Consider the following 22,213-nt stretch of genomic DNA (forward strand, 5'->3'; position numbering starts at 1 on the left):
AAGTCTTTATCTCTAAGTGTGTTTAGGTGCTTCTATTCTTTGAACTACATAAATGAATATACGTGTTTTGTATTTAACTGCTTTTGCTTAGTATTTGTGAAAAGCATCCAGGTTCTTACACGGAACTATAAGTTTATTCATTTTTATTGATACAGTGTTCTCCTTTCTCTCAAGCTTACTCTCTTAAATCTGTTCTATTGTTGATGGACCACTGCAGTTTTCAGCTTGAATATATTATAAATAATGCTATATAATGACATTTCTTAGTGCTTATGTGCATGTATTTCTGTGATTATTTGCCCCCAAAATGGGATTGCTGGGTTGTATATGAAAGTTTTAGTTGCTTCCACATCCTTATTAGTCCTTGTTATTTTCATTTAGTTATCTCCTTCTGAGGGGCTCATAGTGATTTCTCTGTTTAGTGTGCCTTCTTCCAGGTTGCTAATGAAGTTGGCCATTTGGAAAGCCCTATTTTCTAAGGTACTGATTATTATGCATATTTAGTTTTTTTTAATTGAGTATATATCATGTATATGAGGTCTTCATTTGTGTTGCAGATTTTCTAAGAATAATTTTAATGTTTTTCCTCAATCTTGTGTGTATACAGCCTTGTTTAAAAAAACCATAGTTGCCTGTGGTGTTTCCCAGGAAATTACTGTTTTACTTTTCAGTTAGTTTTGTGGAATTCATTTGTCTAGTATCCTATGAATTGTTTTGGGAATATGGAAACATAATTTTCCCAGCGCCATTTATTGGAGGAAGAAAAAAAAAATGTCCTTTTCCTATGGCTCTGAAATACTCCTTGTGTAGTAAATTGAATTCCTCACCTAGCTCTTTAAACTTGTATTTTTCTGGGCCTTTGCTTTAACATGTAAATTTTATAATTAAGTTCCACCAAAAGAGGAAAACCTTATTGAGTTTTTGATTGACTATTTATAGATCAATTGGGGAAGATTAACACCTTTAAAACATTGATACTTCTGACCATGAATGTAGCATATCCCTCAATTTATATGGATGCTAAGAGTTTTCAACATGTTTTTTAATGTCAGTTTCTTACGGTCAATATAAAGTTGATTTCTGTATATTGAAATTGTATTCAAAAACCTTGGTAAAACTCATCCTACCACTGTATTTCAAAGATTTATTGTGATATATAACTCCTCATAATTAGGCTTTTTTTCTCCCTTTATAATGGTTACATTTCCTTGCATAGAGGACAAGGATAGTACCTTTTCTATTTCACAGAGAATGCCTTTTTAAGGGGAAAGGTACTAGGGATCAAACCCAGGTCATTTGTGCATGCTAGGCAAGCACTGTACCACTGGTAGTTCACTTTGAAATATGTATGTTGAAGATTCAGTAGGTACCTTTGATCAAATTAAGGACATTGCCATTTCCCACATGTATTTTAATTGTAGGTGGATGAAATACCTTTTATATGGTGCTAAGGATCAAACCCAGCCCCTCATGCATGCTAGGTAGGCACTCTACCACTGAGCCATAACCCCAGTCTCCCCCCACTTTGTTTTTAATCATGAATGGCTTTCCTCAAGGTTTTTTCTCGTAAGACTTTTGTTCATAATGCTAAGATAAACTTGTATTTCTAGAATCTGTTAGAAATTACTTGTGAAACCATTTGGGCCTAGAAATTTCTTTGTACAAAGGTTTTATTACTACACAATATTTTACAGGTGCATGATTATCAGTTCTTGTAAGTTGTGCTTTCCAAGAAAATTATCTAATTTAATTAATGTAAAATTGTTTAGTGATGTCCCCTTTTAATTACTAAGATTAATTTTCTAGTATTCATCCTTTTCCCCAACTTCTACCATGACTCCCTTATTTTCCATGGCAGGTTTTGTGTTTTTTGCTATCTTATGGAGTTTGCAATAATACACCTTTTTCATCCTTATATACTTTGGATTTGTTGACCTTTTAACTGACTTGTTTTCATCGGTTTCTAAAGTCTGTTATCTTACTAAATATTCCTTCTGCGACTATTAAGCATAATTTTCTCAAGTCTGTTTAAAGCTGGGCCTAGTAAAGATAGTACCTAGAACTCTGAAGGGTCATGGTGTTCAAGATCCGAGTCCTATGGGCAAATTTAGGCCTAACTTTCAGAGGATTTTGTTTCCTCTAGTTACACCCAATTTAAGTGATAGATGTTGCCAACCTGCCATCCAGTTTCCTATGGGAAAATGGCCTTGGAATTTCCATCTTCTAGAATGTGACCTAGTGATATTTTGTTCCAGTGAAGCCTTATGTGCAGACTTCAGTGGGGGAGTTGTCCAAACTCCCCAGTCTACTAGTATCAGACCTCGAATATTAACAGTGGGGATGATTTAATGCTATCTCACTGCCATGTCCACTCCTAATTTTGTTCTTCCCAAAAAGATCAGAAAAATTGAGATTTGGACAATACATATGTACTATCATCTTGCCTGTAACTGATAAAGAATTTATAGAAAGACACATGAAATTTTTATTAGCCCTTGACAGAAAAAATCCAAAATGGCAACTGAAAAGGAATACTACCCACCAGGTTAGCTAAAATGTACAAAAGTATTCCAAGAATTCAAAAAAATGAACTCATTTTGGCATTAGTGAAATTGATATACATATTCTATCCTAGGAATTTATCAAATATACAAATTAATAGTATATTCATAAAACTATGAAGACAAAATGTTCCTTTGAGGTGAAATATTGATCATTTTTCAAAAAGAAAATCAGCAAACAGATTAACTGCTTCAAAGATAAAAGGTCAAATAGCTAAAATCAGATGAAAATAAGGACATTACTCTAGAGTTCTACAAAGGTAAACAAGATTATGAGAGTAATATGTTCAGAGACGGCCCAGACTTCATCTCCAAATAAATACTATGAACAACTGTATGCCAATAAATTGGATAATCCTGTTGCACAGATTCCTACAAGGATGCAACCTGCAAAGACTGAAACACAGAGAAACAGAAAAATCTAAGGAGACTGGATCAATAATCAAAAGACCCCTCAGGACCAAATGGTTTATTAGCGAATTCTGCCAAACATCAGAAATTTCTGAATTCATCCTATGCTGAGGCACTGGTACCAAAGCCAGAAAAGACAATAAGAAAACAGACCAACATCTTTCTAAATTATTTGAGCCAAAATTCTTAAAATACTAGCAAAGTCAACAGTATAGTAAGACTATATGCTATAACAATGCACAATCTTGGAATTAAAAGGTGGTTCAGTATATGAAAATGTAACACCACGCATTAACCAAAGAAAGGGGGGAAACTATGGTCATCTTAATTTTGCAGAAAAGGCATTGTGACAAGATCAAGACTTTCAACGATCAAAATACACCAAAACTATGAAGAGAAGGAAACTACCTCAAGTCCACATATAAAAAACCCACAGCAGACATAATGGTTAAATACTGAAAGCTTTTTCTGAGATTAAAAATAAGATAAGGATACCTGCTTTTGCTACCTCCGACACAAAAGTTCGATCCAGAGCAACAAGAAAAGGCATATTTTTACGTATACAATGCCGTTTTACACAAAAATGACCAGCACCACTAAGATTGACTTTTATAAAACAGTGATGGTTACTGCAGGGAAGGTATAGAGGGAGATACAACTGTGCAGGAACACAACGGGGGCTTTAAGACTCAGGCATTCACCATATGATTTATAAATCTAGTGTTACTTAATTTCAAAAAAGCGAAGTATACCCTACCCTCCTGAGAAGTGAGCCTTCTGACTTCCAGATGGCTTATGCTTCGTAGGAAGACTAGAAGATAAAGATTTCTGAGAATTTCCCCTTCAATATAGCATCTTTCCCACTTAGAAATAAAATGATCCCAAGCACTATTCAACTGGATGTTTTTTTAAAAATGGCGTGAACAGGCCCATAACAGGAAATATGTACTTAAGAACTTGTCAAAGTATTCATGTTTGGTAGATCAATACTAATACCTAATCAAGAAAATCTGAGCTAATTCAGAGCCAGTGGATCAGAACTTCTGAATCCCTGAAAAAAAAAGACACACAAAGAGGAATAACATTTAATTGAAATATATTTGTCTAATATCTACAAAGTGTGAACAATTGGTCTTAAGAAAGCGGACGAAAGGCACAAAATTAGTATTACTACAGAGAAGCATTCATGCTACTGATTTTTATAAATATCATTGGAGTGGCACAGTAAAAAATAAATTAAGCAAAAATCATTTTTCCTTTTTTTTTGGTCACGTCTGACACCTCAATTTGTAAAGGCTGAGGACAAATTCAACTGAAACCATGGAACACTTACAAAGGCTTTGTTTTAATCACAGTGGCTTTTTTGCAGAGTTTGAGTCATACCAGAGAGGTATACTTTTTAAAAATCCAGTAAATTCTTTTCTCGAATATTTGAATATGCATGCACATAATTCAGCTTCTGAAGCCCTTTTTTCCATCATGAAGGTAAAGAACTCTCTTAAGATTTATTTTCTGCTGTAAAGGAAGAAGCTTTGGAGGAATGTATGACTCGTGCTTTGAGCATCAGAAAGATGGGAGGAAAACTCGATGTTAGGGCCTGGTTTGGCTCTAGATTCCACCTTAGAAGGCTCTGGCATTAATCTCCAATAGCTTCCTGCACACATCCATTCTCGGCAAAGTAGTTTATATTTCTCGGATATGGACAAACAAAAGATGGGGAAGGATGTGAAAAATCACACTTGGGAAATGATTGCCACCTGCATTTCTCCCAGGAATGAGCCACTGTCTACTATAAGGACACATTGATTGGGCCATGCCAATTCAATCTTCATTTGGACAGAAGTTGGCTAAGTGAAAACATCTTTGTTAAGTGCAAAACATTTTTGGCAAAGTGAAAAATAGAAAACTTCAAACCTCATTGATAAAAAGGAGCTCATGATTACCCACTTAAATCTTGGTGAGTGCATTATTTACATGTGTAGTAATACTCATATGTACATAGTGCGTGTGTGAACACCTTAAATGTGTACACACATGCCCCAAATGGCTCTTGGATAAATTCAATCCTCTAGCAAAAGTTTGGGGGAGCATGGTTCACAGTATAGAATTTCTCTTTTTTTTTTTTTTTTACCATTTGTTTGCTAGCAAGGGGTCTCGGTGAATGCCAACAAAACCTTGGTACTGTACCACTTTAATTCCTACAAAAACAGGGCTATTTAGGAAAGCTCTGCACCTCCAGCCCATCAGTGTGCCTTCCAGAGGGGATTGAAGTATACCCAGCCGTTGCCCTGAAAAAGAAGGAAGGAGGCATTACATGGAGACCTCTCAGTAGACAAAAGGAGGAAGCAAGGGTAGGTGCCCCAGTCTCTGATATATCAGGATACTACAGGGACCTCTGCCAGTCTGCACATATATGCTTTGTTCTCAGTATCTCACCCAAGCCAAACAATGACTTCACTGCCCCTCTCAGCCTGGCTGTTTTTAGAGCCCAAGATGATCTATCTTAGCATGTCAGGAAGAAACCCCATGGAATGACCAAAATAAATGGGGACGTTGTTGCTTTACATCACTAAACCTTTCAACACCGCAGAGAAAGAAGGTAGCTGGACGGATGAAACAACTGAAAAAGAAAAGGTGTAGGTTTCATACATGGAACCCAAACCAGTAACTTCTCAGCCCACCATGCTGGGGGGGGGGGTGAGAAGCCAGAGAAATATTTCAACAGGCAGTAATCACAGAAAGATGAGTAAACAAAAGAACAAACAACAACCAATGAAGTGCAGAAAGGCAAGAACAAAGTGGCATACAGAGTCTGGAGCTAAGCCAGAAGGGAACGTACATTCTGAATAGTAACCATTCTGGAGTTCGGATGGTTTTTACATCCCCAGGACTTCTGCTATCAATGTACTGACTTTAATTATTAAACCTAAGTGAAAGAATTTCTTGTTGTTTAGTGTACAACTTTCCAAAGAACCCACACCTCACAGAAGGATTTTTCAAGGATTTACCTCATCTGGGCAAAGGTTCTTAACTAACTCTTAAATCCCCACCACCAAACAGCCTGTCTGAGCCAGCGTCCAAACTTCAAATATCCTTTCAGTCCATAGCTCTCAGTTCCTGACTTGGGGAGAACTCGTGGCTTACTGCTGCTCCTGACCATAAATCCCCCACCAAATTGCTATGTTGCTCTGAGTCAACCCGTAGCCTTATGTCTAGAAATAATGAGCCATCTTTGTAGAAGTTAGAGATCGGTGGCACCAGGGGTAAAGAAAGATACATTTTGATTAGCTCTTGGTTATTTAAATTTTTTAAATTTCTTGACATCATGCAAATATCAGGTTTCCCATAAATCCGGATTTCTGGCTCCTCAAAGAATTAGAGGTGAGTGGCATCTCATGCTTTGAACAGAGACTTGCCCCATTCTCACTGGCCTGCATCTGTTCCCGAGGGCCTGTTCTACAAATTGTGGCTCCTATCTTTAAAACTTACTATTCTGTTCTTAGAATGCTTCCCAATTGTTTAACAGAATACCAGGGCCTCTGTGGGACACATGGTGTCTTGCTCACTTGCCTAGTAGGGTGGCAGCCACGTGGATATTTTGCCTTCCAACATCACTTTCTGGGGTGACAGCTGTGGCAGCGTTATCACACTGGTCTTCCCTAACATGTCTGTCCTATGTAGCTCACAGGAGGCAGAGCCCTGAAAGGCAGGGCTCAGTCATGAGGACTCCAGCCCACCAGGTGTGAGGGTAGACTGAGGCACTTTACAACTGGTATGATTATGATAAAGTAACAAAGTGTTATAATTTCCTTAAGTAGAACAGAATCCAGATGTGCAATCCCATTCCTTTCCCTCCTAGCAGGCTAATGGGATTTTCTAATGGAGAAGAAGTGTCAACAGCTCAATTCTGCCCTCAAGATGGTTTTAGGCTTCAAGGTATTATGCCTGAACCCTGTTCCAAAATTGAAGCCAGAGCCAAGATGCCCCTAATTGATCCCAGGACTTCCCTTTGTCCTGCCTGTCCCCATGCATCCAAACTGGTTAGCAAGAAAAACCCACCAGAGCTCCCTTGTCCAGGGTAAGCTCTCATGGGCAAGAGCCCAATAAGAAGCAGCAGAGTTACCTCTTGGATAAAATATTTGGGCTGCCATGGTGTGCGGAGGTTTTCCCGCTTCCGTTCCTCCACCCGCTGTTTCTCTTCCAGGCACCGCTTCTGCTCTGTGGCTGCATCAATGTCCCCTAGTCGCAGATATCGGGTAACCTCCTGCCAGAGGTTCCTGTAGAGGCACAGAGGAGAGGAGACAATGCAATGAGGTCAACCAGCTGGAGGATAACAGTGCCCAGAATAGGAAAGGAACGCAGGCAAGCCCCACCCCAGAGGTAGCTTATCCAGGTATCTTGAAGCTGCCCGAATCAGGGTTTGAACCCAGCGCTACCTGGCTCTATCTGTGCTGCCTTTACTTGTCCCAAGCAGCATGCCTTTCTCTGGGCTGAGTTTCTGGAGCTCAGTTCTACCAATAACAGCAGTAGGCAGTGTAACTAACATTACTACCAACAGTAATCACGGACACTGACATGGCATTTACCATAAATATTTTTAAGCATATTACATTTATAAGCCCACTTAATCCTCCCAACTCCATGATATGTTACATTATTCCATTTTACAAAGAAAACTAACGTGCAGAAATGTTAAGGGGAGGAGTAGGAAGAAATGGTGTGTTTATGGTGTAGTATCCATCACTTCCCCCCACGTCTACACAGAAGGCTATGTCTCTGCCTCATTTCCTTCACCATAGAGGTGGCCTAGACTGGCTTCTGACAAGCGGCTCTCCTTCTCAGGACTTGCCAGGGACCAGCCTGGATTCAGAGGAATACCCCATTCTCAAGTACAGAAGAACCATGGTGAAGCAGGTCACCATCATCCACACACTTCCACACTGAAATGCATCAGGAGAAGCCTCAGTTTCCACACAAAAGAAGCAATCAGAGATTTCAATGGTGCAGATTCCCTCCCTGCTCTCAGGAAATGACGCCTCTGCACCAAGGGGGCAAGTGGAGGTTCTCTTTAGATCCCTTTCCACAGTTGGTAACCATGCCCCTTTCTGCAGCCAGGCGTTAGTGTCAGGGACAGCAAGCAGCACCTTCTGAGGAGGCTGGATGCCAAGGGTCATATTCTCCTTCCCACCAATCCCACCCTGGGTCTACCATACAGACCCAGGGAGCATGACATGATGGCTTGTTCTACTGCAAAGCAAGTTTCTGGAGCTGTAATATGAAGCTAGGTCTTTGGAAGAACTAAAAGAGGAGTTTGAAGATTCCTAGCATAAAGAAATGGTAAATGTTCACACAGATGGAATTGCCAATTACCCTGAATTAGACAATGAATATGTGTATCAAATTACCATCATGTCAATTAAAAAAATAATTGGGCTGAGAAAAGTAGCTCAAAGGTAGAGTTCTTGCCTAGCATCTTCAAGGCCTGGGTCCAGTCCCCAGCAACACACACATGACTGGCCAGAACAGCAGAGTGAAATAAGGAAAGAAATCAATTAGGTGTTGGGTCAAATACAGACCTCTTCATTACCCCTCATTCTAAAGGAAGAACTGGGCACAAGGACATCCAGGATGTGAGATCCTCTCTAGGACAGTGGCACATGTTAAGAGGGCAGAGACACCCCCCCCCCAGGCTGGTGAGGAGGGAATGGGGCAAGAACTGGCTCACAAAGAGCCCTACCCAGGCAAGCACAAAGATCCAATCCAGAGAGCCACTAGATGATGGGGAGGAGGATGGGAGTGCACGAGGACTCAGCTGAAGAAAGCGCTAAACACCAAGCCAAAAGAAAAGACAGCAAGGGAAGGCACCTTCAGGGTGGGGAGGGATGGGCATAGGTCAGACAGAAAAGCAAAAGGAAGCCAACAGGAGCCCTTGCCGAGGAGGGAGTCAACGTGGCAAAGGTAGACAAGTGGCGAAAGCAAGGTGTGCCTGGCATCACTACACATTAGCTTTCCCTTCTCCTGAGAGCTCTGGCCAAGGCAGGACCCCTACTCAGACCACACTCTGGGCACCATCCACAGGTGTAGGCAGACCAGAGAGTATCTTTGTCCTCCTGATGAGGGCATTGGGTCCCTTCTGACGGGACTTGCTGGGGACTGAAGGACTCATCAGGGACAGCACCGCTGTAAGGCTGAGACAACCAGTCTAACCACTGGTCAGCTTAATTAACCATGCTAATGGTCCCTTCCTTTGTTTTGGGGACCTGGTATGGACAGTGGGTGCAGGTTTGCCCTTGGACCAGCCACTCTACTTTTCAATGCTGTTTCCTAAGCAAAGAACAAAGGTGGGTTGGCTCCATTTCCCTAGAGTCCAGCTCCATATTTCAGTACAGTCTGCATACATACACTCTCACACCAGACTCCGTCCCTGCTGCAGGCTGACAAGGCAGCAAAGAGTCTTAATGAAGAGAAGCTCAACTGCCGATATCCTTAGAAGCACAGTAGCAGGATCATCAGAGCTTTGTTCTCAATGGTCAGACTGGAACCAACAGTCATGCCAAGACCCACAGGATTACTTGTCCTGGGAATGTTCCATTAGAGCCAGTGTGACCAGGGGCTGGATCTTATTCCTTACAGCAGCTTTTTCCTTTTCCTACTACCACTGTCCAATAGGTTGGGTTGAAAAAAGGATGCTTGGACAGAGTTCATGATATCCATCTGGACATAGAGAAGTTACACTCATTATCCCCAAATAACAAGGATGAGTTGTTCTAATACTAATCCTATAACAAAGCAAAGGTTCCAAGGATGCTGAACCTCTGTTTTTATTAAACTCAGCTATAATATATTATTCATACACCTTGTATCCTGCTTTGTTTCCACTTAACAAGCACTTATTTGGTCGCAGACTCTTCTAATAATAGCAAACCCTTCTGCAAAATAATTTGAAATTTCATTTTACCCTTACATACTATCTATATAAAAGAGCAACATACTTCTAGATTAGAGTGAGGGTTGGCAAGCATTTTCTGTAAAGGGCCAGATAGATAGTAAACATGTGAGGCTCTGCAAACCATATGATCTATGGTTGTAACTACTTAACTCTGCTGTTGCTCAGGAAAGCAGCCATAAACCATACCAAACCATATACAGCTGTGAACCATTATGGCTGTGTTCCAGTGAAACTGGTTTGTAAAATCAGCCACAGGCTAGATTTGACCCATGGGCCATACATGGTTTGCTGATACCCTAGACTGAAAAATCAAAATGGCATCTTCCAGTAAGATGCTGCTTCTGAGTCAGGTGTGGTGGCTCTTCTATAATCCCAGCAGCTCGAGAGGCTGAGGAGGAATGGGAGTTCAAAGCCAGCCTCAGCAACAGCAAGGTGCTAAGCAACTCAGTGAGACCCTGTCTCTAAATAAAATATAACACAGGACTGGGGATGTGGCTCAGCAGTCAAGTGCCCTTGAATTCAATCCCTAGCACACCTGCCACAAAAAAATTTATGCTTGTGTATGTGCATAAATGTCACTTTAAGGGGCTGCATTATATTCATACCATAGAGTGGACATCTGAGTTTTTTCCAAATGTCAGACAGTTGGGTGGTTTCTATTGTTTAATTCCCTCCTCTGCCCTTTTTCAAAAATCAGCTTCCTAAATCTGAATTTAGGAATCTTCCCTGAGAACAGGTACTCAGAAGTAGAATACAAGATTAAAGTGAATTCGCAAGTTTAAAGCTACTGATCCACACAGGTACTACTCCTACTAGGAGGAAACAGTCAATTTTATTGTACCCTTGCCAGCACTGAATTTTTAAAAATAACATTACTAAGCTGGTAAGAAATAGTATTTCACTGCTTCATTGCACAGTTCTTCAATTACTAGCAACTCTCTGTAGTTGATGTAGCTGAGTAGATGAACATTTTCAGGACAGGCATTAAAAGTCAGACATCCACTTTCACCACTCCTATGTAATATAGTGCTAGAAAGTTTAGCCAGAGCTATTAGGCAAGAGAAGAAAGTAAATGGGGATAAAAATAGGAAAGGAAGAAGTCAAATTATTACCATTTGCAGATGAGATCTTATTAGACCTAAAAGGTGCCACCAGAAGATTTCCAGTGCTAACAAACAAATTTGGCAAGGCAGCAGGTTACAAGATCAATAGTTCTCCTAAATACTAATAATGAATCTGCTGAGAAAGAAATCAGGAAAACAATTCCATTCACAATAGCCTCAAAAAATAAGACACCTAGAAATAAATAAAACCAAGGAGGTAAAAGTCCTCTACAAAGAAAACTACAGAATATTGAAAAAAGAAATTGAAGATGACACAAGAAGATAGAAAGACCTCCCATGCTCATAGATAGGCAGAAATATTGTTAAGACAGCCATACTACCCAAAATAATTTACAGATTCAGTACAATAGAATACCAATGACAAGTTCAATAACAAAAATACCAACGCCAGTCTTCACAGAACTAGAAAAAAAAAGTTCTAAAATTGATTTGGAAGAATGAAAGCCCAGAATAATCAAAGCTTAGAATTCTAAACCAAAAATATGCAATGCTACAGGCATCATAGTACCTGACTGCAAGTTATTCTACAGAGCTATAATTAACAAAAATTGCTTGGTATTGGCATAAAAACAGACTAAGAGAACAGAGTAGAAGACAGAGTCAAACCCACACATCTACAGCCATACAATCCTTGACAAAGGTGCCAAGAACATACACTGGAAAAAAGACAGCCTTTTGAAAAAGTGGTACTGGGAAAACTGGTAATCCATATGAAGAATGAAAGTAGACCTTTATCTCTTATCCTTCACAAAAATCAACTCAAAACAGATCAAAGATCTAGAAATTAGACCAGAAACTACACAATTCCTCAAAATAAATGTAGAGTCAACATTCCAGTATATAGGTATAGGAAACAAAAGGTTCTTTTCTCAAAAGAACCTCAAAAGCTCATGAAAGACAAATGGCCAAAGAATATATGAAAAAATATTCAACATCTTTAACATTTAGAGAAATACAAATCAAAACTACACTGAGATTTCATTTCACACCAATCAGAATGGCAGTCGTCAAGAATATAAACAATAATAAATGCCAGAGAGGATGTGGAGGAAAAGGAATTCTTTTAAATTAGTACAACCACTATAGAAATCAGTGTGGAGGTGGAGGTTCCTCAAAAGAATAGGCACAAGACCACCAAATGACTCAGACATCCTACTCCTCGGTATTTACCTTGAAGAATTAAACTTATCATACTACAGTGATTCATGCATAGCTATATTTATAGCAGCATAATTCATGACAGCCAAACCATGGAACCAACTGAGGTGTCCATCAATGGATGAATGGATAAAGAAAATGTGTATATACAGAATGGAGTTTTATTGAACTATAAAAAATGAAATTATATCTTTTGCAGAAAAATGGATGGAACTTGAGAACACATTATTTTAAATGAAATAAGCCAAACTCAATATTAAGGGTTGTATGTTTTCTCACATGTGGAAGCTAGAGAGGAAAAAGGAAAAGAAATATTGTGGGAGGGGGTGCAGGGGACTCTCATGAAAACTGAAAGAAAAAATGGTAGAGGAAAGGGACCAGGGAGGGAGGAGGAGGGAGGAGGAGGAGGGAAAGGGGAGGTACTAGGAGATGAAATTAGCCAAATTATATTGTTCCATCATGTTCATGTATGAATGTGTAAACAGGAATCTCACCATTATGTTTTACCAATAAAAACTATGGGAAAAAACAAAAAAATCATTTAAGTCGTCTGTCAGACTATTTCCACAGCCCACCCTATAAGTGCAAGATAATTAGATTGGAAGCTACATGAGTCTACTCCTAAGGAAGAGATGGGAAATTCAAGTAGCTGGAGAAGCCAGCAGAGGCTCCTGGCCAGTGCCCACAAGCTGAGTTTCCAAAGCTCCCTCCCTCTCCACCCCCGAGTCAGTGCTAAGGGCAACAAGGCTGGAAGACACACAAGTTGGTTCCCACCTGGACTCCATGGGCCCCTGCTTCTCCAGGGGCCTGATCTTCTTGGGGTACACTGGCAGTGAAGTTGTGTCGATGACTTTGGTCTCCCCGTTGCTGTAGGTGAATTCCAAGGTACCATTCCACTCCCCATGGGCTTTACAAACAATGGTGTTGGTTGGGTTGTGCTTCACTTCTGCTGTGACCCTGAATTCATGAATGAGCCGAATGAAAACAGATTTCAAAAGGTGTACTTGTGCTTTGGAGATTTCTAGACAGGTTGTAGAGGAGGGAATTTTCTTTTTTTCAGCTTTGCTTAAAGACTAGCTCTTAAAATAACCTTGATTGGGGGGAGAGGTGAAATCTGAATATCATCCACAGATTAGTTAATATTAATAGTAATTTGTTAATAGTAGAAATGTTTACTTCTTAGTTCTGATAAACATACACTTATATCATGGTTATATAAGATGGAAATCAACAGTGTGATTCTATATCATGTACAATCAGAGAGATGAAAAGTTGTGCTCCATGTGTTTAAAAAAAAAAAAGATGGAAATCAAGCAGTGTGTGAAAACAAACTCTCCTCCCCCCCATAAATAGCATCCAATAGTGCTAAATTTCAACCGCAAAAAGTCTTTAAACAAGGTCAATTCTGAATGTGGGTCAAACAAGGCTGCTGACAATCCCAACAGAGCTCACGCTGGGAAAGGAGGACAGCGTCCAGCCCAACATCCACGCACCTTCTAAAGAAGGCTAAGCAGAGCCTAGACTCCCCGCCTCATGTCAGTGCCTTCCCAGTCAGCAGCAGCTGGAGGGACAACTTCAACCTCTCTTTAAAAGGGCTTTGTGGAGATTTGTGACCTCTCTCCTTGTCGTCTCATCCCAGGGAACTCGGATTCTGGGTGAAAGCAGACACCCACCCTCCTCCACACTTTGTAGTTTTCTGCACAGTGAGAGCAACAAAGCAAAAGCAGGAGGCTACTCTAAAGCGGCTAAGGATGAGGGATAAGCTTCTCTATATCTGACAGTCCAGCTCAAGCAGAATTTCAAGTTCTAATACAGGCTTGGGAGCATTCTCCCCGAGCCTGAAAACTGTCCCAGCTCCTAGGTGGCAAGGCAGAGGGTCAGCCCCAAGTATGAAGTCCACAGTGGGAGATATGAATGGTGTGCTGGTCAGCGTTTAACAACTGGCTCCCTGTGAAGGGAAACACCAGCCCCGCATGCTTTTGTCATTCCTGTGGTATTTCCACTACCAGCACGGTGTCATGGATGTCCAGCCTGGAAGAAATGGTCAGCTCTTGTGAACCAGTGTATGCCAGCTTCAGCATGCCACTGTAAATGTCCTTGTGTTTTTCTAAGGAAAAGGGCAAAGATGGATGCTTGTGCATAGAGTAGGTCTGCTCTAAAAGATTTTGTTTTGTTTTTTTTTGATTGCTGGCACCATAAAAACCACTTTGTGCTTCTTCAAACAGGCGACCTCTCCTCCTTCTGTTTAAGACTCGGGTTTCCCCAGCTTATAAAAGGGGAGGGGGAGAGTCTCTAACTCACAGGTACATGACCCAGGATTCAGGAATATTAATAGGTCCAACTGAACAAGAAACCAGAAACTCCCAGGCCATATCTGGACTCACAGATCAAATCATTTCAGAGCAGAGAAACAAAAACTGTGGCCTCAAAAAGAAGAGCCTATCTTCAAAAGGAAGAGCCTATCATAACAAACAGAAGTGCCTTTTGGGCTGGGATGTAGCACAGTGGCAAAGCATCTGCCTTGCACTCTCAAAGCCCTGGGTTCGAACCTCAGTTCCAAAAGAAAAAAAAAAAAGAGTGCCTTTTATTCTCTGGAATGTGCTATACAAATGCCTGGCCAAAGCTTTCTGCATCCATCTAGAGTGGGGTGGGCTCCAAAAGCAGCCCCCGTGAAGCAGGGAAAGAGAAGCCTCTTGCTAAAGAACTATTAACTTTATCTTCATTTCCAGCTCATGCCACGCACGGCTGGAATCTGGCCCTCTAATGGGAAAGGAAACTCGGGCATTGTGATAAGACAAAGCCGCATCCCACCTGTGTACTTTCCCGCCGTAGAAGGGCTTGGTGTGGAACGTCACGGTCGCGGAGTACCCGGTCTTGGCGCAGTTGATGCTGACCTTTCCTCCGAGCTCCACCCACGGGATCGTGAGGATGGACCGTGCGTAAGCACTGGGCAGTGTGAAGACGTATTCCTCTCCGTGTTCCAGGAGCCTCAGCACACCTCCAGGAAGAGAGGGGGGCAGTCAGGCAAACGAAGGTGGGAAAGGGGCCATCGATAGGTAATCGACGAGGCTCCTGCCAGATGCCATGACTCCCACCGCCCAGAGGTCGGCCTCCCACCTGCCATGTGCTTTGCTGTGTACCAGGTACTGCGAGGGGCACCGAGAAGACACCACGAACTAGACAGAGGGATGCACGTTCTGCCCTCAGGGAGCCAAAGAGAATGCTGGATGTTAATTAATCATCACACACAAAATTGTAATTGTGATAAAGGCAGAAGGGAGAGGTGCCCAGTGCCAACAAGGCCTCCAAACAGGAAGAGCTGACTTGGAAAGGAAGGGCTACCTAAGGGACACTTGTGTAGTGGTGCCCCCTCCTCCAAAGAATCTTCATTAAGCTTCTCCAGAGACCCTCACCTTAATTGTTCTTATTAACAGAATATCAGCAAAAAATTCTGCAAAAAACTCCATGTGGGTTAGGACTTCCTTTTTTTGGTGATAACTAAATGGATCTGTCTTGCAAAAGCAAAGTTGGGCTTGATGATGGTACTTCTGCTTTTGTGGTAAAACTTGCAAAACCTCTGACTAATGCAAAACAATGGAAAAGCTCGTCATGTAAATCTTCAATGCCCCCCCCACACACACACACACACTGGATATGAAGTTCAAAGAATTTCCAGACTCAAGGCCCAGAGATATTTTTTTTAGGCAGGCACCTCACTCTGGACCACTGCAGCCAATAAACCTGCTTCCTGCTTATTCCTTGAGTGTCCAGCCTCATCTCTCCTACATCACTTGAGCCAGTAAGAGTTGAAAGAGTGTATGTAAAGGCCCTGCGATGGGAAGCTTCTGGTGACCTGGAGAGGCTGATAAAAGAGCCTCAGGTGGTGTGCAGAGGCTGTCCAGATCAGCAGCAGCTAGGTCTTAACTTTAAAAAGCTTCTAAGACACCTTAAGGAGTTTTGCCTTGTAATATCAAGACACCACAATGGTTCCCAAAGTTTGAAAAATCAGAGACTACACCTGCTGCTGGCAACTGGGGTGGAGGACATCCACCCACATACCACTAGATCAGTGGTTCTCCAACTGAGGACCCAATAACTGGGCTTGGAGGGGTGTTAATCCTCTCAACTCAGAATTAGGTGGGTTTATCCATCTTCCCAGGGGAGAGGCCACACTTCTCACCATGGCCAAGATGCCCATTCTAAAACACACACGCTCCCAGGGCTGCTGTGTGGTTTGTGTACAGAGGTCCCACAGAGAGCCCGAGATCAGTACCAGGGCCATTCTAAGGTGGCTCCTCTACAGCACCCCATTCCAGCACTGCAGGCTCCGCTCCCTAAGCAAACTCTCCCATGCTAATAACCTGGCTCAGGCCAGGCCAAGTCATGATCAAGGGCACTGTGAGCCCCCAGGGAGGCTAACATAGGTGACCAGAGGTAGTTCGTAAAATTCCCTCCCTGGGCTTGTGGTTCCTCCACTGTAACAAGCAAAGACTGTGCCCAAGGCTCCAATGTGTAAGCACTTCCTGGATGCCACTTTCCCATGGACTCCTAATCACCATGTCCTGTAAGCCTCAAAACTATCTTATATAGCTATAATTATTGAATTAATATAAACAGGAAGAAATCAAATCCAGGTAAGCAATTTGGCTGATCGCTACTCTTCTCTTAGCTAGTAGACATCTAAGTCAACTAGAGCTAGAGTCAGAGATAGGGACAGGGAGGGAAAGGGGAGAGGAAAAAGAGGGAGGATAGGAGCAATGGGAGAGTAACGAACTTTGAGCTTGCCGGGGAGCAAGAGCAGAGATGGGGCAAATTTATACAGAGGCACTATCATTACTCTTGGTTTCCAAAGTCAACACCAAGATGCATTTGACTATAAATCCACTCACCCTTGAAAATTCCTTTAACTGCCCACGAGCTACAGTAGACACAACACGCTTGGCTCTCCATTAAGTCCATTACAGTCAGTTCCCAGCCCATAAAACAGACGACTGGTTCTGTAAACCCAAGGTGACATGCTGTTCTAGATCCACCCTCCACCACCACCATGTGGAGGGATGTTCACACAGGACCTGTCCAGGAACTGAGACCACCCAGGAAGAAAGGATTTGGGGGTTGCTCCCACTCATATGGGCAGGATTAGAGAGTAGACAAAGCAGCAGCATTTTTCTTTTTCTTGTTTTTGGCAGTGCTAGGGATGGAATCCAGGGCCTCACGTGCTAGCCAAGTGCTCTGCCACTAGCCACACCCTCACTCCCTCACTGCAGATCTTAACTTCTCTGCAACTTAGTTTCTTCATCTGACACAGGAATAATGGTGTGTATACTCTAAGGCTGAAGTGAAGACAGAAGGCGAATCTCAAACTCCACTAACTGCATCCTGAGGTTTAACATCCTCATTCCTCCTCCCTTCCCAATAACTCTCTATGGCAGGATTTTTTTTAATGGGTTTGTTTGTTTGTTTATTTTTGTACCTGGGATTGAACCTAGGGGCACTTAACAACTGAGCCACATCCCCAACCCTTTTCAAAAATATTTTATTTAGAGACAGGGTCTTGCTGAGTTGCTTAGGGTTTCACTAAATTGCTGAGGCTGGCTTTGAACTTGAAATCATCCTGCCTCAGTCTGCCAAGGTGCTGGGATTACAGGCATGTGCAATAATGCCACGACATTGACACTTGGCAATCAAATGGAAACTTTGAGTGTTGGTGGGTTATGTGAAGGGTGGTGGTGATTTTTTTTTTAAACCAGTACATAAGCTTATTTCAGATGTAACAACAATGTTAAAAATTGGTGATAAATTAACTCCCCCCCACTTTTCCCCGTTTGGTACCCAGGGGCATTTAGCTACTGAGCCACATTCCCAGATCATTTTTTAAAAAATTTTGAAACAAAGTCTGAGTTGCTTAGGGCCTACGTTGCTGAAACTGGCTTTGAACTTGTGATCCTCCTGCCTCAGCCTCCAAAGCCACTGGGATTACTTGGCCCTCGGCTGACAAGTGTAACTCTTAATTTTAACACCATTTAACTATTTTTAAAGTTATTCCCTCAAAAAAAACTGAGGAAGCTTTTCTTTTCCAACACCAAGTTCCTCAATAGTTCTCTTTTTGGAGGACTTTCAACTGATGAAACTTCAAAGATACTTCAGAACTCCTTTCTTCAAATGAAAGCTAAGCTGGACAAATTATATACTGCATAGATTTCTCTGTAGTTTGTGTTTCTGGTTTTTTGTTTGTTCATTTTTTTTTTCTGAGGGTTGAACCCAGGGGCACTTAACCACTGAGCCACATCCCCAGACCTTTTAAAAAAATTATATATTTTATTTAGAGACAGGGCCTCACTAAAAGTTGCTGAGGCTGGCTTTGAACTTGCAATCCTCCTGCCTCAGCCTACCAAGCCTCCAGGATCATAGATGTGTGCCACTGCCAGGACTGATTCTTTTCTTTAGAATCTAAATGCAAATTTCATACAGTATAATTTTAACCTATTTGTCCCAGGGTAAAAACTATCTATCCTGAAAAATGGATATATCCTGTGTTCTTCCAGTTGACAGAATTACTATTTTACCTTAGATTTTTTTAAAAAATCATTTGTCAAAATACTTTGGTCTTCACATGTGGACTAGTGCTCTGCACTGGAAAAGATGTTTTGAAACATGATGTTTACATAAGAGATAACATCACACAACCCCCAACTCCACTGGTCTACAGAAAAATGTCTTCCAAACCACAGAGAAATTTCCCTCACATCCTCAGAAGTCAGTGAGCCCCAGAGCTAAACTGATATGAAGACATTGACAAAAATCACATTCCTTGGGCTCTTTTTTGAATATCCCCAAATGTATTTTCATTCATTAAATCACTTGTGATGATGCCAACGTAGTACTCACTGCGGGTTGGTTTTTTTTTTTTTTTGGGGGGGGGGGTAGGGTTATTTAAAAAAAGAAATTCTGTCCTTAATATGAATAAACACAATATTAAAATTAGACTTACAAATGGGATTGCAAATGAAAGTTACTTCATTTGGCTCAGGAGCTGAGAGAAGTTGAAATATGCCAAGTAATCAACGGTGCTGTGGTGTAGTCCTCGGGCTGGGAAATTTTCATTTGAAATTCTACAAACTGACTTAGCAATAAACATAAGGCAAAGCATGATTAATTTTCAAGCTGATCCACTTAAAATAGTTCTATACCCAATCTCAAATCAAATATTCCAATAGGATATCTACCCTGGACACTACAGACAGTACTCTGGGAGTATCTGCAGACCCGGTGGCTGGGAGCTCCTCACCCCCCAGCCCACCCGACCTCCAGCAGCCCCAACTCCCTCCCAGACTCTGAAGGGCTTCAGCAAGTTTCTGGGTGTTGATCCTGGCATTTTGGGCTCCCCCAAAATGTTCAGTTGGAAGAACAGTTGAGGGCAGCTCAGCTCCCTGCAGTGAGGCTTCACAGGGTTAGTGAAGCTGTCCTTGCTAAGGACATATGCCCCCAATTCCCTGAACAGCATCTTGGCTCAAGTCAGCAGTGGGGGAGTGCTCTCTGAATTGCAACCTCAATGAGCCCATGGCACAGGGAAGCATTATAAGAGTCTAATGAGCCACAGCCAATGTGAGAATTTGAGAGATAAGTCCACGCATTTACCCTCAATATTTCAAGTTGGCCCCAACTAAGATATAATTTTTAAAGTGAAGGATTGGGAAGAACGTTATCTCAAACCCAATCAATAAATTTGTGGAATATGCAGGGAATTGGTGGAAAGATCCCCTGTGTGCAGGAACCAGAACCTTCTGCTTTGATATTTGAGGATTTTTTTTTTTTTTTTGTACTTGGGATTGAACTCAGGCATTCGACCACTGACCACATCCTCATCCCTATTAGTATTTTACCTACAGACAGGGTATCACCAAGTTGCTTAGCAACTTACTGTTGCTAAGGCTGGCTTTGAACTCTCAATCCTCATGCCTCAGCCCTGGCAAGCCTCTGGGACTATAGGAATATACAGTGCTTGGGATTCTTTTTTGTTGTTGGTTGTTTTTTGGTGTGTGTGTGAAAAATAAGACCACGTGTGACAAAGGGCACACCTGATAACTAGGAAGGAAAATGGGGTATGGCTACTGAAAGGACCAGGGGGAACTTTAGGTTTCACCCAAACCAATCAGTGGTGTCCCTGTCCAGGTCCACCCACAGCAGGAATACAGGGAGAGGAGAGCCAGTGACCAGGGAGAGAGACCTTCCAAAGTTTCTCTCTAGAATCTTCTTTTTGAACTCAGCACTCCACTGAGAAGCTCTGAGCAGAATTTTTGGAAGAAGAAGAAGAAAAAAAGGCAGGAACAGCAGATTCAATTCTGTTTCAGCAATGGCGACACCTGAGGGCCCAAGGAGAGGGCATCAAACAGCTTATCACCCAGGACATTAGGTGTGTGCCAGGGCTGTGCAGGGAATTAAAGCCCTTGCACATGGCCTGCTGGGACCAGACAGTAGGGATCCTAAGACATTACAGATCTCCTGTGGACTTCAGGAGACAGAGCAGAGCTCGAAGGACCTCATCACTCACGTAAGGACAGGTCCAGAGGCCATGAAAGGAGACCATGTGTTCTGGGAGAAGGCTTGGTGTTAAGTGGAAGGGCTGGGACAGAAGAGGAATGGCAACCAACAACTCACAGAGACAGGGGTGGGGGCAACTGTGCCAGAAAGGAAGAACCAGTATTAAAACAGGCACACAGGGGAACCCATGCACACCCGCCTCCCTGCCAGAGCCACAGCTGTGAGTGGAGGAGGCAGGCAGGGGCCATTATCAGAAAGGAAGCAAGCTCCTTGGACATCACGGAAAGGCTGGGTTTCTCTGGTGAATTTTCTGGTGCAAATCTTTACCTTTATACAAAATTTCCAGATATTTATCCAATTGCAAAAAAAAAAAAAAAAGCTGTGCTTAGGGTCCCACAGACTGGGAGATATCTACTCTACACTCCAATCTGAGAATCTGGTTTTCTCACGTCTTGATTAATAGCAACAAACATTTCTGCTGAGTACAGAGAAAACTCCAGTAAGGAAGGTGAATATTCTCTTACATACCAGGAAACCTATTTGGTTTTATCAAGAGATCATATTTGCCAAGCACATATTCTGACTAATCCCAGATATAAACTCTGCTCATGCATGTGTGTAGGAAGGAGGAAAAATGAACAACTTCTCTCTCTGCTGTTACCTGTGCAATCCCCACTCCCACCTTCAGCACTTCAGCAGTCCCACTGATGCGACTAGAATCACGTCTGCCTTCCAGGGACTCCCATTCTCACTAAGAGCCAAAATCCTGTCATTCTCCCCTTCCCCTAGAAAAGACCTCAAGATCTACCTCCCCATCTCATCTCCTCTGCCCCTTTGCTACAGCCACAGTGCCCCCCCCCGCAAGTCCTCAGAACCCCAACGACATGCTCCAGTCTCACAGCTATTGTCCTGTTTTCGTCTGAAGCGTCCCTTAAGCCATCAACTGACTCCCTCACCTGTTCAGGCCGACACTCAAATTCTCTTGATCTTAAGGTCCTCCCAACGGCTTCATCCTGCCCCTACCCACTCTTCACCGTCTGCCTCTGCTTTGTTGCCGGAGGCATGCAGACTACATGCAGGCATCTTGTCTTCTGTCTGATCCCACTGGGTGTGAGCTGAAGGTGGGGGATATCTGTGTGCTATGACTTCTGCTGGAACCCCTAGGGACAGTGCCAGTCATTTTGCAGATGAATGAATGGAAAAACCAAGACATTTATCTGAGCTGCCAGCACTGTAGATAAGGAGGCAGACTTACAACAGTGTATAAGTCAAGGAATCATCTGCGCACATACGACAAATATAACTGCAGGTGTGAATGCCTTCTCTACCTTCTCTAGCAAACAAACATGTCAGCTTTAAAGAACTGATTATGTGGGAAATTTAAAGTATAAAATCAAACAGAATAAGAGTCATCCTGAATACTAATTTTTGTGTTTAAATATTGGAAACAATTTTACCAGTATAATCCT

General features: G+C 42.2%; 1 protein-coding gene across 1 annotated transcript in view; it reads right to left on the reverse strand.

The window, feature by feature from the left end:
• Positions 1–4,195: 4,195 nt before the first annotated feature.
• Osbpl10 (oxysterol binding protein like 10) overlaps positions 4,196–22,213 on the reverse strand; it is a 270,528-nt gene continuing 252,510 nt past the window's right edge. Inside the window, exons 9-12 of the mRNA XM_026406121.2 lie at positions 15,015–15,201; positions 12,978–13,160; positions 7,096–7,249; positions 4,196–5,260 (exon numbers count right to left, since the gene is read on the reverse strand). Coding sequence (XP_026261906.1) covers positions 5,216–5,260; positions 7,096–7,249; positions 12,978–13,160; positions 15,015–15,201 — 569 coding nt within the window. The 3' untranslated portion in view covers positions 4,196–5,215. The remainder of the gene's footprint in view (positions 5,261–7,095; positions 7,250–12,977; positions 13,161–15,014; positions 15,202–22,213) is intronic.

The sequence above is a fragment of the Urocitellus parryii genome, chromosome 3, assembly GCF_045843805.1.
Source record: "Urocitellus parryii isolate mUroPar1 chromosome 3, mUroPar1.hap1, whole genome shotgun sequence".
Lineage (NCBI taxonomy): Eukaryota > Metazoa > Chordata > Mammalia > Rodentia > Sciuridae > Urocitellus > Urocitellus parryii.